Source organism: Pelecanus crispus, chromosome 3, assembly GCF_030463565.1.
Source record: "Pelecanus crispus isolate bPelCri1 chromosome 3, bPelCri1.pri, whole genome shotgun sequence".
In the NCBI taxonomy this organism is placed as follows: domain Eukaryota; kingdom Metazoa; phylum Chordata; class Aves; order Pelecaniformes; family Pelecanidae; genus Pelecanus; species Pelecanus crispus.
The window spans coordinates 19,015,929-19,031,972 of NC_134645.1; the positions used below are offsets into that span (position 1 = coordinate 19,015,929).

The 16,044-nt window shown below is 38.6% G+C and overlaps 1 protein-coding gene across 1 annotated transcript in view; it reads right to left on the bottom strand.

Moving 5' to 3' along the window:
• Nucleotides 1-16,044, bottom strand: part of PCNX2 (pecanex 2) — a 164,026-nt gene that overhangs the window by 97,813 nt on the left and 50,169 nt on the right. Inside the window, exons 13-15 of the mRNA XM_075707554.1 lie at nt 15,540-15,711; nt 10,441-10,551; nt 8,760-8,851 (exon numbers count right to left, since the gene is read on the bottom strand). Coding sequence (XP_075563669.1) covers nt 8,760-8,851; nt 10,441-10,551; nt 15,540-15,711 — 375 coding nt within the window. The remainder of the gene's footprint in view (nt 1-8,759; nt 8,852-10,440; nt 10,552-15,539; nt 15,712-16,044) is intronic.

The window sequence follows — 16,044 nt, forward strand, 5'->3', positions numbered from 1 at the left end:
TGAGGTTACTAGTTCCTGATACTAGAGCACTTTCTGGGTAGGTTTTGAGACACAATGCTTGTAGGACCTGTGAAACTTTAAGCCTTGTTCAGCTAGTATGAACAAGGCATCTTCTGCAGTATGTCTTTTGCTTCAAAAATTTCACAACTTGTACAGGACCAATATTTTCACAGAATAAAGTGGGTTTATTCATCCTATTTTGCCAAGTGATATGCATGATTTCTTCGCAAAGCTGACTCACATTAAGAAAGATTGCATTTCTTTCAGGGGCAATGAATACCTGGGTAAGACAAATTAATTTGCTGTTAAGGGACAAACCACCTGCTGCAATGTGAGGTTTCTTTGGAATATAACTATGAAATTCCCATTATCATAAGAACTGGTATCACAGAAGCAAAATTTTAATTCTAAGAATCACCTTCCCCTCAACATACTACTGAACATCACAAAGATGAAAGAAAGAAGTGTCTAGTTCTGTGAACGATCCTACTTAAAATGGTCATTACAAACAAGAGAGAGAGTTACACTCTATTACTGAAAGCATCCAGCACCATTTGTTTGACAAGTTAAACTTTGCCATCCAATTCCACTCTTCATTTCGTTGTTCCCAGTTTTGCGGCCAAATACATTGTGAATTAACTTTTCCCATACTTAGTCTCAGGTAAGAAACTAATATTTTTCAAAACACTAAAGAAAACTAACAGGGGTCAAAATGTTCTGAAAATGGCTGAATCACAGCCCATCCAATTACCCATTGCATTTCCAGGGCAATACAACTGCACAGAGATCCACCCAGCAGCTTCTAGTGCATGACTGCCGCTTTGCCCTGAAACTTATTTCAAAAGCAAAATACCATAAAAAGCCCAGCAACGTACCCGGGTATTGAAATGTATCAGTAGCCAGTTTGAGAAATCATTTCGCCCTATTTCTGCTGTAAAACTGCACATGGCTGATTCCTCATATTAACGTCTCTGGAACTCTTCTATATTTTCTGTATCTTACGCAGAGCTTCTGCATTTGGCTGGCCTGTGCTCCAGTTCCACAGTGTCATTGTCCCCTCAAAGCTCAGCTGTCAGGGAGCCAGGGAGACAGGAAGGGCAGGCACCAATATTTGCTATCTGCTGAGACAGCAGAATTTTCCAGAATAATGCTACGCAATGTTGTACAAAAGATGAGAATGAACAAAGGTGTCATTTTTCCAGCATCAGTGTGAGGTACCCTGCTCCATTTTGTCATTTTCCTCCCCCACTAATGATGCCTGGTAGAGCTTTAAATTAAAAAGATTAAAAAACCCAATATAGCTGACAATTGGACAATGATTCTTCTCAGTGGGAAAACAGGAATGACAGGTTTTAGTCTTGGAAGCTGGTATTATATGTCATACTAGACAGGAAGTTTGACTTCCTACTTTCCCTCATTTGGTTGAGATGCCATGTAGTGCTTTCATACACAGTTTTAACTGTGATGCAGACACTCATGTAGTCATTTTTAAAACAACTGAAATGGACTTACAGGGTTAAGGATGACAGTGATGAGTTACAACAGACCCAGTGGTCGGGGTGGTGGCGTTCCATTTCAACCACAGAATCGCCTAATCCCCAAACTACCCACTAAAAAGGAAGATAAAGGTGTCTTTGAACTTACAACCCTTTTACCACTGGTAAAGGTTGTGAGGCAAATGTATTTTCAAAAAGTGGTGATAGTAGTTTTCTGTCCTACTTTATTTATCCTTTTTGCTTCTTTCTTCCTTTAAAAAAAATGCATATAGCAAACTCTTATCTTTCCAAGGTATGCTAAAATAAATCATATGTCCTGCTCCAGAGACAAAAAGTGCTCTGAACACAGCAGAACCATTGTGGTAAGTAGAAATTCCTGCTAACTTTTTTTTTTTTTTTTTTGAAACCAGAATATTCCTCTCAACTCAGACTTTGCAGATTGCTGCAGCATTACCATCATTGAAGGTGGTTGCATACTGACTGTCTTTTTAAATATGGGGACAAACTCCAGTTGCTCTTCACAAAGAAGAGACATCATCTAGTTTTCCACTCTCTTGTAATTTCATCATTATTCAATCAATTTTTTTGGGAGGTCTTTCTCCTCTCTTCCAGTCCCCAGCCGCATCATGGATCTATGCTATTGCTCATATCAAACAATATGCAGGACAGCTGTTGACAGTCAGCCATTCCACATGTGTGATGGCAAATCAAAAGAAATACTATCATCCTATTTCTGAACATACAAAAACTTTCTGAATGGGATTGTAAAAGGAAGTACTCCCCCAGCTCCAAAGGTATGAGAAAATAGTAACAATGACTTGTTCTCTACAAGGTTAACTATAAGCTTAACTATATTACCATGGATACTCATTTTCAGAGAACACTAACAACCGGGAAATGTGAATTATTCATGGACCTCGCATTATACTGGTTAGAGACAAATTCTTGGGAGAGATGCCCACCAGCCTTATCTTCCCATCATCCATAGAGAACAAAACATTACTTTCCCAGAAGAGCTCCAAAAACCTGACCAGTGATAAGCTACCAGAATACAGATATCACTACCCATTCTGAGCAATGTTGCCTCTGTAACTCTGCACTCCCAACTGTTATCTGTGACCATATTTTCATTGCTGAAATTTAAAACCCACAAGGATGGGACTTATGCATGGGTATGCATGTGTGCGCGCACACCACCTTACACAACAGCGTGCCGGTCTGTGACTAGGATTCCTCAGCTAGAGAGTAAGATGAGCAACAACTTCAAGCAGGGGGCATGGATATTCATGTTTCACATAATGGTAGGTTTATCCTAAACAAGAAGTGCAGATTTCTACATTCCTATACAGTGACATACTTCTATAAGAGTAACCCTGGGCCATATCAGATTCTTCAGATATAATTTACTTTTGCTGTTATATCTGGACAGTAAGTTCATATTGCAGAAAACTAAGATCATAACTGTTAAAGTTATGACTAAAGTGTAAGTCTGACTACGGCTGCAAACATTGCTCACTGAAATGCGTGATATGTGACAATTCTCTCCAAAATTAACACTCCTAACAGCTCTTGCTTGAGCCTCAGGGGTGTCTAAATTGGAAAGTACATAAAATTGATGAGCCTTGTCTTCAAAACCTCCAACAGGGCTGGAAGTATTTTATGCAGTAGAAACAAAGCTATCTAATAATCCTATACTTCTATTTTTGGTCACTTACATATCCAGGAATTCTGCCTATACACAGGGGCCCATTCAGTGCTGTTTATAAATTTATTTGGGCACTCTTAGCAGATGGAGGGAGATGTATGCTTACAATTCTTTCCCATTATAAAACCCTAAGACAGATATTTCAAAATTATTAGTACACAGATGAAGCCTGCGTCATTGAAAACAGGAATCAAGAAGCACTGTTATTAAACAAACCAAACTACATCAATGTGACCTGAGAATGGTTTAAAATACACACAGGATTTTTAGTAACTGTCCATTGAAGCAATAAATAAGTTACCAGAAAATACTTTCTTCAGGCATAAGGTAATGGAAACTATATAACCTTCTTTAAAAAAAATATGAACCTACACAGAGCTGGAGGAGGCAGCTGTGCCACACATGAACACATTCACATCAGTTTAATTTTTCTGACCCAAGTCCAAAATCTGAAATTTTTCCAGGCTGGTTAAGATAAACCACAAGTTCCTTAAGCAGTTTAAAAAAAAAAAAAAAGAAAAAAAGCTGGATGACAAATAATTAACTGGTTCTGGATAAGTTTCAAATCTAAACCAGCTCATTGGAACAGAAGGCAGAAGAGAAGGACTTACTGATTCCAGAAACCTTGAGGGATGTGGTCTTCTGCCCCAGAGCAAAACACTGATGTGCTGGAATGCTAAAGATTGGTATCAAGATGGCTAAATTCCAGACTGAATATTTGTGGAAAAAGTAGGAGGGCATACCTAACTTTTTTAAAAAAAAAAAAAAAAAAAAAAAAAATCTGTTAAATATTTGGGCACAGACCACAAAACAGATGGAGCAGGAAACAAAAATCAGCACATCAGGCAATTCTAGTCAAGTGAAAAAGATGGCACAGAAGTTCCCACATCTCCAGTTTGATGGATGTAATATCTGAAAATAAAAACATCTCCTCCAGGAAAAAGAGAAAACCCTTTCATATATCAAAGCTAAAGTAGCTATTAGAACTGCCAATTTCTGTTCAAGATTACAGGACGGAAGCTGAGATCAGAAATAAAGCCAGGCTGAAGTGAACACAGATAATTTTAAACTGAACTCAGTTACCCAATAGCTTCAAAAAAGCAGCGAGCTGAAAAATTGCTGCTATTATATGTAACAATCCAAGGAATGACCATAAGAGGTGATAAAACCATGTTCAGGATTTAGAGCTTTTTATTAAACAAAAGTAGATGAAAGTTCATAGAGGACCTGGAAAGAACTGGAATAAGGAGTGATGATACCACTAAACAGAGGCCCAGGAGATAAAGAAAAGCTCAAATTAAGTAGGAGAAGCTCAGGTCTTTGCACTTCAGAAGCTAAGACATTTATCTGCTCTCTTGTCTGAAATCAAGTTCACAGTATCGCTGTAAGTAAGGCTGGATAAGCAGCTGGTGTCGTATCAGTCATGACAGGGATGTGTCATGGGATAAGATGTATGAAGAGATGCTTTACAGCACCTGAAAGCTGTAGCCAAACCACCTTTGCCTCACTGGGATAACACGACCGTAAAACAAAAATCTATCCAGGAGACTCTGCATCATCACCAGAGGGAATGACTTCTGTTTACCAGCTATGTCAGACAGCGACTTGAAAACCTGCTCCACTCACAATACGTTCCTTTGACTGATAACAGTGATGAACAGTGTCTTGTCCATCAGTCCTCAAGGCCTCATGGATGGAGACCTGGAATTCCAGCTATTTTGGTTTTTGCCATTTTCTGGAGAAATTATCTATTATAATTTCAGATGCAATACCTTGTACTTCTTACTCTGAAATCAAACTATCGTACGTACATCTATAGTTGCTGTTCTAAAAATGAACAAGAAAAACTCACTTAAGAACACAGATCTATTATAAATTCACATTGTTTTTTATTTTAATAAAAAAGAAAATTGTGTGGTAAATTAATTATTATTCTGATGAACTTCAGGAATAATATCTTTCCTTTTGGAATAATTAATGTACACAGAGAATTGAGGTGAGACTATTTCACCCTGCAAGATAATAATTAGAACACAAAAACCACTTAAGGAAGGAGAAGCTCAACCATCCCATTGGAATGGGTCTTCAGCCTGGGCATTTGATGTGAGCAATTGTTCACTAGTAAAAAGCACACAACCACTTAGAGATCCATTCTCCTCTGCAATTTCAGGAAATAGAACCCTGCTAGTTACACCTGCTGAGCTGTAAGATGTTCTGCCAATAAACAGAATTTACATTTGAGGATGCTACATTTCAGCCAAGAAATAAGCTTTGCAACCCAGAAATCCTGTGCCAGAGAGTCTACCACATTTCCCTGCCCTAAATCTTTTTGATTGTAATGACTTTTTTACCTCCATAAATATTGAAAATTTTGCTCTGTTTGTTTTGCCAAACTGACTAAAAGTGAAAAGAATGAAAAATAAAGAATAGCTGTAAAGTGCAAGTGTGGAAGAAATGCCATTTCTATCTTAAAGAAAACCATGTACTTATCACTGCTGTGCAAACACCTCAATGAAACAGACTATAGCATTTGCTCAGTTTTGAATTAAGCTCTGCAATTTCTAGTGCACCAAAAAATCCAAATCTTCATTTGGTTAGGATCAGTTGTTGTTGTTCACTACATATCAAAACAGTTCTAGTTTCTTAGAGGGCAGTATTAGACCACCTTTCACAGTGGTCCCTATTCAGGATCAAGATTTTTCTCTGACATTTAAACCAATTCCTACTCTGCCACCAACCAAAGAATACAACTGACAGAATCATTCTCTTGCAATGTTACAGACAACAGTCCAAGAGTAAAAAAATCTCGGGACCTGACTGAAGAGGCAAGGAGGGGCAACACAAGTGCTTATTTAATAACTTCTAGAAGAAAAAGAAGTATGAAATTTCAAGCACCCCAGTAGACTGAAATTATTAGCTGAAGCAAGTGGAATCATCTTTAAATGCTTTAAATTAACCTCCTCAGAAGTGCCTTCAACAGAACACTGCCATAAAAATTCAAATTAACTGTAATTTCTGTGTGAACAGAAAGTCTGCACTTAATATTGGTAATTTACAACAGATATCTTGTAAATCTTTCACAGCACTCTACAACTTCAGGGTAGCATTAAAAAGTATATTTCTAAGCAGTTTGAAGTCTAATCCATGAAGAGACTGCTTACCTACAAAGCCACCTGCATGCTGTAATTTAAAGTATTATGTTGAGAAAGGAGTCTGTAGAATATTTTAAGAGGCTTTTCTTTAATAATGTTTACAAAACTATTAAAGTATCCATCACACAACTTCCCTACCCTCAACTAGTGAATTGCCCTCTGCTAACCTTAGGGGAAAAAATTATCAATTCCCCAGATATTTGCCTATTGAACAGTGGTTTAACTCAATTCCTTCCTTCTGTACAGCTCTTTCCATTTTTCTCATTGTTTCTCCCCCCCATTACAGATTTTTCTCACTCTGTTCATCGTTACAGAGAGCCACCTTCTCCATTCCAGGTGCCAGTTGCCAAATCATTAATATAGCCAGAAAACGGTAGCAGGAATACTAGCTACTTTAGGAAACCACATAAGAAGTGGTTAAGCTTTCTAGCATCGCACAGCTGGGTCAGGTCAAACCAGTATAACTGATACACTGGGTGAGCCTGGTGACAGGAGATTCCCTGGGAGTACACATGTTCAAAGACATTTAATTTAAAGTGTCTTAACGCAGCAACAGTCAGCAGCTGAGTTGCCATAATTCAATGTGTATGGACTCAAGCCATCCAGGGGCAAGATAAAAAGGTGACTTAACACATTTTACCTTACTCTTGGGAGTGGTTAAAAACACGTGCACAGCCAGCTCCGATCATCTGTGAGAGATCATTAAGGTATTATAATCGAGGTTTTTTGATTTAAGGCTCCTATTCAAAATTTTAAGTGGAAAATTGTTAAAAGCCATTATAGAAATGCTTATGCTCCTTAAAGAATTCCCTTAAAGAAACATCTGATCATTCCTCTCATCTGTGTAAATTGCCAGCCTGGGTGTTGACATGATACATCCTTGGCTGTTGTAGAACCTCATATTGGGATCTCTGTGCGTGCTGTGCATGTGTAGCACCATAAAGCATCCTCTCATGTATGTCCGCAAGATGTCAAGAGCGGCTTGTAAATCTCTGCACATCCCGGTGAACTCCTGCACGGGCACTGACAGCATCTAGCTTGTAATGAAACACTGTCAAAAGACTGTCCCTTAAAGGGTAAATTTTATCACAAGCCTAAGATGAAATTCTGGTCTTGCTGTGGTCACTGGGAATTTTACAGCAGATGAAGGCAGCCAAAATTTCACTGCTATTTTTTAAATAAAACAAAAAATGCAGAATACATATACATTAACTGGGGGGAAAAAAAAAAAAAAAAAAAAGCTTTAGATTGAATATGGCTCAAAATGCAGCATCTGCCAAAAAAACCCAACATTGGGTATCACTGGGAAAGGTACTGAGAACAAGGCAGCCAGTCATTTTGCCAGCATATAAAGCCGTGGCACACCCGCATCCTGAGCGCCACACACAATCTGCTCTCCACATCTGAAGGTCATAACAGAGTAAGACAAGGCACACAGCAGGGCAACTAACTTAGCTACTCCTGAGAGAGCAGCTAAGGAGACACTAGAAAGGCTGGGACTCCTCAGTTGAAAGAGCAGATGGCTGGGAGGGATATGACTGATGCCTACAGAACTACAAAGGCAGCAGATATGGTGAATGCAGAACAGTTCTTTCAAAAATCCTGCATACGGAAGACTTGGTGAAATTAGCAGATCAGTTTAAAACCAATGAAGGACAGCACTGCTTTGCACACAGAACAGTGAACTTTTGGAATTTGTTGGCACAAAGTTGTGGAGACAGGCAGGACTGGCACATTCAGGAAGGGACTCAGCAAATTCAAAGACAACAAATCCACAGATACCAAGTGAAATAAGCAGGGACACACTCTCCAACATCCCTAATACAACAATTGTAGATACTGGTGGAATATTAGGGAGAAGAGTGGCAAACAGTCATCTGGCTTGCATTAAATTCCTAAACCGCTTTTCCCTTTTGATACAGACACATTACTAGGTTAGATGGTCCAGTGGTCTGTCCACTGGTCTGCCCACTCTGGACATTTAAGTTCTTAGGCACACTGTTACGAAGCAACAACAAAATCCTTTCTTTTTTTCCTTCAGAAATATGGACCTTACTAGGAATTTTGACCAAATTCAGCCTGGCTTATACCAGTCAACAGGTGTTCCAGCTTTTTAAGCCAAGGCTGCTGTTAGTCTTTGTAGGGGAAATTCAGTGGCTGATTTCAGACTGACACATATAAGAGGCAAACAGTCACAGGTATTAGACACACATATATTCCAGTATTTCTACTACAGTTTCCATCTCTTTCAGTGTAACTAATAGGCAGAATCTGAAGCATGACTTGTAAAACTTATCTTGATAAACAACAATGACAACGTAGCACAAAACCATGCTGGTCTCCCTAGGTTATATGAATTTTGACCTTGAAATTTTGAATTTTTGCAGTGTTGTTTTTCTGGCTTACCTTCACTGCACTGAAGCAGAAAGCATATAGGACTATCAGAACCACAAAGCTTCGGGAAATGCTGTATAGTGCAGACATGAACCCAGCAGCAGCTGAAATACAGACATTATGTTAATTTCTTCCTAAATGAGAATGTGCAATCAAAAGAAAAAAAAGAAGCTCTTGCATCACGAAAGGTATAGAGATTAAAATCAGATATCAAAGCTGGTTGTTCAGAGAACACCTTCAATGCCCCAAACAAGCTCACAAAACTGTTTACAGCTAAGACTGAAAGCCCTGTACTCCATGTGTTTTCCATTGACCTGAGGTCCCACAGTACTGCTTTTTGTACTGAACATTGTTTTGCCAAAATATCAGCATGCCATGTTGCTACCAAGGAGGAATGAAGTGATCTACAAAATTGGTAATTTTCTAGTCAAACTCCGTGTGGAATTTTCCTCCTTCCCTTTGCTCCTGAGACACAGGCTCTGGTATCATCCAAAAGCATCCTAACTTACTCGGTCAACCATGATTTGCACTATACTGATACGTGAGCAAACTTAAAGGGTGCCAGCTGATCTCTTGCTATAACCTCCTTTGAGAGCTCCCAGAAACAGGGTAGGAAAAGCTGTCAGACAGAATTAGGAGTTCAGCAGTCTCAACAATAGAGACACAGGGGCTGCAAAACCATGCTCTACTTAGGGTTCAACATATACTGGAATCATCATTATTGATAGGGTGAGGACTTCATCCAACACGTTATTTCCTCCAGGTCTGCTATAGTATTTATGAGACAAAAAGCAAAGAATACCTGTATCATCTGTACTAGTTTTAAGCACTTGCCAAAGGCTACGTCTACAGTAGCAAGCAGAATGATGCAGTAAGAGTGGGTCTGCAGAACAAGAAGTGCTGAGGATGTCATATCCATGATATACATGTTTGAGATGCCTTATTGCAGACTATCTCTAGTCTGGTCCCACAGACTGCATGCTCATTAGTGTTTGGAGTGCAATAGATGCACCCTTACAGTGCTACTTTCTTTTAAGCTTCAACCAAATGGAACCCAGTTTGCATATGCTGACATCATTCCATGATGCACAACAACATGTGGTAAGTGGGAACAAGGAGGAAGTTTGTTTCTGATCCAAACTAAGATGACAGTGTAGATGCATCCCAATCTTCTCTATTACTTAATCTATAACGAAAAACAAAAACCACCACTACCAAGCAGAAACACAATGTATCGTCTTTCAAGGGCCTTGTTTTTAATCTCTGACTGAAATAACACCCAAAAAAAAAAAAAAATAAAAAAAAAAAATCACACATTCAGTATCTTGTGAACACACCTTACTATGGAACAATGCAAACTTTTTTTATTTTTTAAATGGAGTTTTAACAGAAATTTTTTTTAAAAGTTTTTCTTTTTTATAAAAACAGTAAAGATTCACATTGGACATGCCAGGAAAGAGCTCTTTGATGTCAACCACATTCTGCAGCCTATAGCACAACTTGTATACAACTTTTCAAAACAAAAAAGAAATCTAATCAAGGCAGTCTTATTAGTATTCACCCCACTGTTATATAAATACCATTAGCTGTTTGAGCTTTAACATGCAATGTGCTTTAAAACATGCAATAATATACTCTAATCTAGGGTTATAAGCCCAGAAATGGATAGCTCAGGTTGCAACTAGCTACTTACCAGAACCACCAAAAAGCAACATATCTATTTGCTCCAAAAGATATATACAGAAGGTGTTGATTTGAGGGAAAAGACCAAGAAGAGAAATTGCAGGAAAGCAATATACAAACACTAAAGAAAAAAAGAAGATGTATGTTAGAACACACTCATACATCACTATGTATGGAGGGGAGAAACATGCATCATACCAGAATAAGAAATTTTTGCAATAAATTCTGAAGATTACTCAAGTGAGCATACCTTAATCTTAGCAGCAAAGATTACTCTTTCCTTCTCAAGTATTCAAGATAAATTATGCTATTTTACATGTAAGAAACTAAAGCTCAGAGGTTAACTTTAAGCGTTATTTTGGATAAAAGCAGCAGCAGGAAAAATAGCATTATGTAGCCTCCTCACTGCCTCTCAAATACTTTCAAAGTTATATTTGTTCTTTTAAGTACAGAAATATTAATTTGGAGACTTCAGAACTTTCTCCTTGGATCTGAGATGGTTCAAGCACAGGTATAACAATTCAATATAAACAAACAAAAAATATTTTAATGGCTAAGGTCCTAAGTATCTTGGCTATCACCGTATCCTGCCTCTGCCAGCAATCAACAGCAGCCACTTAAAGCAGCACGTAAAAATGGACAAACCTATAGTGAAACTTCCCCAGAATATTTCTCCAGCTTCTAGCACGATGCACCTTGACTTTGCAGTATTGAAAGAACATTAAAACAGTAAAGAAACTCAGGGGTAAAACCCAGTCTGACATCTTACGTAGTCTCTTTCTAAATAGAAATGCTAATTTAAATGGCTGCCTTACAGTCAAGGAAAAGTAGGAGTTCTAATTCAGGTAATTCGCGCTGGTAGTCTTATGTTCTGTTCACTTCCAGCCACTCCTCCTTCCCAGCCATTTACTCTTAGCTCCACCCTAGAAAATGCTAAGCACAGTTGTCTAGCAAAGCATCTAAACACACACTTGACCCAAGTCTCCAATACTATCAACTTTCAAGGATACATGCATGTCTTTAATCATATTCTTACTGCTTCGTTGTACTAGTACCAGAATGTTCTGCATGGTGAAGGACAGAGATGTGTGTTACTCACTATTCCTCGTAAACAAGTATGCATTTGTGAGTTTACATGCTAGGAAGACTGCAGTTTCCTCCTATTCATTCTCATAAAAAGCAAATTAAACAAATCACTAGTACAACTTATTCCCCTTCCCACCCCAGTCAAATTTTAAAGAAGGTACTAATAGGACTTGTGTTCTTTGTTGAAAGCTAATTTCACATTTTACTCCCAGCTCCTCTTACTAATGCATCTTGTGCTAAAATAAAACAATACACTGAGTTTGATCTGACAGCTTTTATCTTAATTGTATTATACACTACTACTATCTAATATTGTAAATCTTGCTGAGGAAGTCAAACACAGGAAGAAAAAAATTACATACGCAGAGTTAAACAGAGACAGGGCTCACTTAAGTATATTTGCATTCACAATGCACCCTTCATCACGACTTCCTGCCGCTGGCACAAATTATACATATGTAAGAACATGAGGAAACACTGTCTTAATCTTTTACATGCAAATGCCATTATTAATCTCCTTTCTTTACTACTCTGCTCTTCTTTTAGATATTCCACCAAGCCATACCAAGCAAAGCAAGGACAACAACTGCATGACAGCAATTGCCCAGCAGGCCATGTGGACTCGCCATGGGATCAACTATCCCAAAAACTCACTGCTGAAACTCCCAGGAGATCTTGTTCCTCCGCCAAAGGACTTGCAGAACTGCCAGATCTCATCTTAGACTACTGACTAACAGTCCAAATGACTGCCTTTGCTGTAGCAACCTCAGAAAAAGCTGAATAAGAGCAGGGGAAGGAAGGACAAGACCAGAGACATTACACTGTCAGTACACCAAAACATATAGGGGTGAATGTAAACAAGGAGGGAAAAGCTGATTGACTACAGCAATGTCCTCACCTCACCTTCTCTCTGTTAACATCTTGAATAATCCTAACAACTTCTTTAGCTAAGGTAACTTTATCTCACCCTGCACAAAGGAGTGCACAGAGAGGAAAATAAACAGTTGTCACTTACAAAAGGATTGAATTTAGGAGCAGTAGTTTCCCTTGTGGGAAGCAGACAATAGAAGTAACTGATTAATCAGTTAGAATTGCATTAAGAATTCCAGAGAGAATTTGTTTAAGCATCACACGTTTCCATACAAAACACCACCTTTAAGGGCTGGACCACTAAGAGATGCTTATGTGAGCTGCTGGCATTTAACACTGCAGTTTGAAGGTTTCTTCTAAACAAGTAGCTACTAGGTAAGCGTAGGAGGGAAACAAATTTTGACTTTGGAAACTTTGGGTCTTCTGAGAAATATAGGATGGTAACTTAGTGACAATGCCACTGCAAACATTTTAGAAGTTTAGAAAATTATTATTTTTTAAAAAAATAGATATATGAGTACTAGTTCATTTGCTGTGTAATAATAAATACTTTTCCACAGGAAAAAAAAAAGTGTTATTTCAGTGAGAAACAATCTTTTTGTTCTTCCCCTCCTGAGCATAGCAGAGGACAACATTCACAGAGGCTTTCTTCCCCTGACAGAAAGAAGCTCAGTCATTGCTGAAAGTAGCAGGCAGAGGACTTGCTATCACACAATTTTGCCACCACCTGATACTTACTCTTCTGAGAAGTCTGCGAAAAGAATTTCACCCACCTGTCTAATGCTTAAATGGTTTCATCACAAAAACTCATACATTAAGTGCGTAACTACTTTTGTCACTAACAACACGTGTAGCACTTAGTGACTGACGTTGTCTGGCTGTGCACTTACTTGCACTACGTATGTTAATCTAGCAAAAAGGTCAACTGAAATAAGGAATTCAAGATGAAAACCACAGTCAGAATGAATTAAAGCCATGATCCCCCAACTAATATAAATCAATAGCAGAACCACCATCAATTTAAAATAAAACAGAATCAGATCCCAAATAGATTGCTTGCAAAGAAATGGACCTGTTAAAAGCCACATTTCTTAAGTAATTAGGTTACACATAAAACAAATTTCTGCTGATTTTCTTTTATAACCTTGTTTCAAGACTTTTATCATAAGCATGCTATGCAGCATCACACTAGTTCCTTGGTAGCTCCATTCGATGATTTCCATCACTTTAGCTTCTTACCACAGTAAACACCTTAAATAGAAAACTTTTCCTTTCCTTGGTATATGTAGTGTACAGTCAAAAATCCCTTCATTTCCCAACATATCAACTCTGAATACCACAATAAATTATGAGTAAAATATAAATTAAAAAGTCACCCTATGATGACAAACCAATAAAAAGGTATCAAAAATACCTAGCAAATGGGCAAAACTGCAAAACAATAGCAACACTTCATTGGTAGTCAGTGGGGCCAACTTCCCTCCCAAAACAAATACTGCCCAAAACAATTCTATACCTTCAGAGCCTAAGGGAATCTGTACTCAAAGCGCAGCAAGATGCTGGAGTATGCCAACTGCCATGGCTTAGGGAAGTAGCTGCACTGTGAACACTTGCAAGGATTGATGGCAGCCAGAAGCTGGGACTCCCATAGAGACAAGCAAGGAATTGCCAGAGTGCGGCACCAAACGTCACTTGAACAAATACACCCACAGATGTGCTGGTTCCCAGAGCTGGCAAAATAAGAATGGAGGACAAGCAGAGGGAAATGGTTTCTTCTCTCTCTCTCGTTAAACAGATGACAACTAGGGAGATGAGCCTGCGTTTCCTCTCTCCCCCACCCCTTCCAGGCTGTTTCAAGAACCTGCTCCACCATCTCTTTTGAGGCCAGCCAAAATTAGCACATTTATAACCACACTTTTTTTTCTTATACTGGTTGCTATAGTTTTTCATTTATCTCTATCCCAAGAGTCATTTAAGATTCTTGTTGAATTATTTATCAGCATTTTTACTGTTCACCTTTGACAGGCAGAGAAAATAAGATGTAAGAAGAAACTTTAATGAGACCAAAGGAAAGTAACGAAAGAGGCTAATGAAAATAAGTGAGATGCAGGTCTTCATTATTCCCCTGTTTCTAGTGAGAAGGATTGGGAGTCAATGAACCCATATAAAGGACCAGAAGGCTTTCCTAAAAATAGTATGCCTTTCAGGCAGTAATAGCCTGACTTGAGTATAGCAAAAAGCAAGTACAACAATCACAGGTGAACAAAGACTGCAAAGGTCATACGCTCTACATCACAAAGTTTTTTCCTCTACTACAGTGGGTTTTCCTGGTTCTAAATTCACAAACCAATGGCTCATCTTTGGTACACTACGACACAGCTCTTGCGAAGTTTTACAACTTTTACAGTAACCTTTCAAGTTTTCTACTTCATACCTAACAGTGTTGCACTACTTGAGCCCAGTTCAGCACTTGTATCTGTGACACAACTATAGCAGCGTCACAGTTGCAGACTGCAAGTGTGTAACAGGAAGAAGTATCCTGACAGAATGGGGTATTTCCAGCTGCAGCCACTCCAAATTAGTGCCAAAGGACCATCAGTCCTGTTTTGGGGCAATACCTGAATGTCCTCAGCCACCTTAGGACATGAATCCAGAAGGAAACAGGTCGGAAGAGCTACTGCAGAGTGGCCGCTCCACACTAACTCATCATGTGTACAGCAAGATTAAACTAAACCAAGAAAAACCATGTTCTTCATGACTGGAAGAATGTCCATCTGCGGGCTTGGCATGGATTAGCTTCCAGGCATTAAATTTGAAACTCAGCTTGTTCTGCAGTAACTGCTCCACACAGACAAGCTCTTACAAAGATTAACTGCATTTCACAGATGATGTCTTTTGCTAATAACATCAGTGACTGTTAGTTTTCTATAGAGACTTTTCTATGAGCCTCATTTCATTAAGAACTCCTTTTACATGAGGGAAGGTTGCCAGCTGCCCCCCGCCCCTGTCTTAAGTCATTCCAAATGTTTCTATCAATCTGACTTAAGAGTTGTGCCTCCATAACATGCATTTGATTGCCACCATGGGAAAACACAGACTTCCCCGGCTAACACTTAATTCATTTTTACAGTCCTAGGAAAAATATTGACTCACCTATTACATGGTCTCTGGCTGACTGGAGAGATCTAGGTGAAAAGAGCTTCAAGCCATACATTGTATAAACTGGAGGATTTGTGTCTTTAGATCCAGCATCTAGCAGCAAAATAAGGCCACACAATATACAAAAATATACAGGTCTGCTGTAGGTTATGATTTTATTGTGCCCCTGGAAAAAAAAAAAAAGTGATTGAATTATTGAATTTTGCATTCACTCTCCTACTGCGTGCACTGTATTAAACTGGAGAGAAGGTCAGGAGTCAGACAAAATATTTTAATGACTTATACATACTAATTAATAATAAAAATGTTACGAGGTATTTTATCTTCTCCAGAGGAGAATTTCAAAAGGCACAAAAAGCAGTTAAGACTAACTCCAGCAATCATTTATATGCTTTTGAAAAATCTAACCTTCTGGACCTTTCAAAACACACTAATTGCAGAAGTTGTCATTTTCTGTGGAGAAAACCCCTCAATCTGTCTGAACCTTTCTTTCAATAGA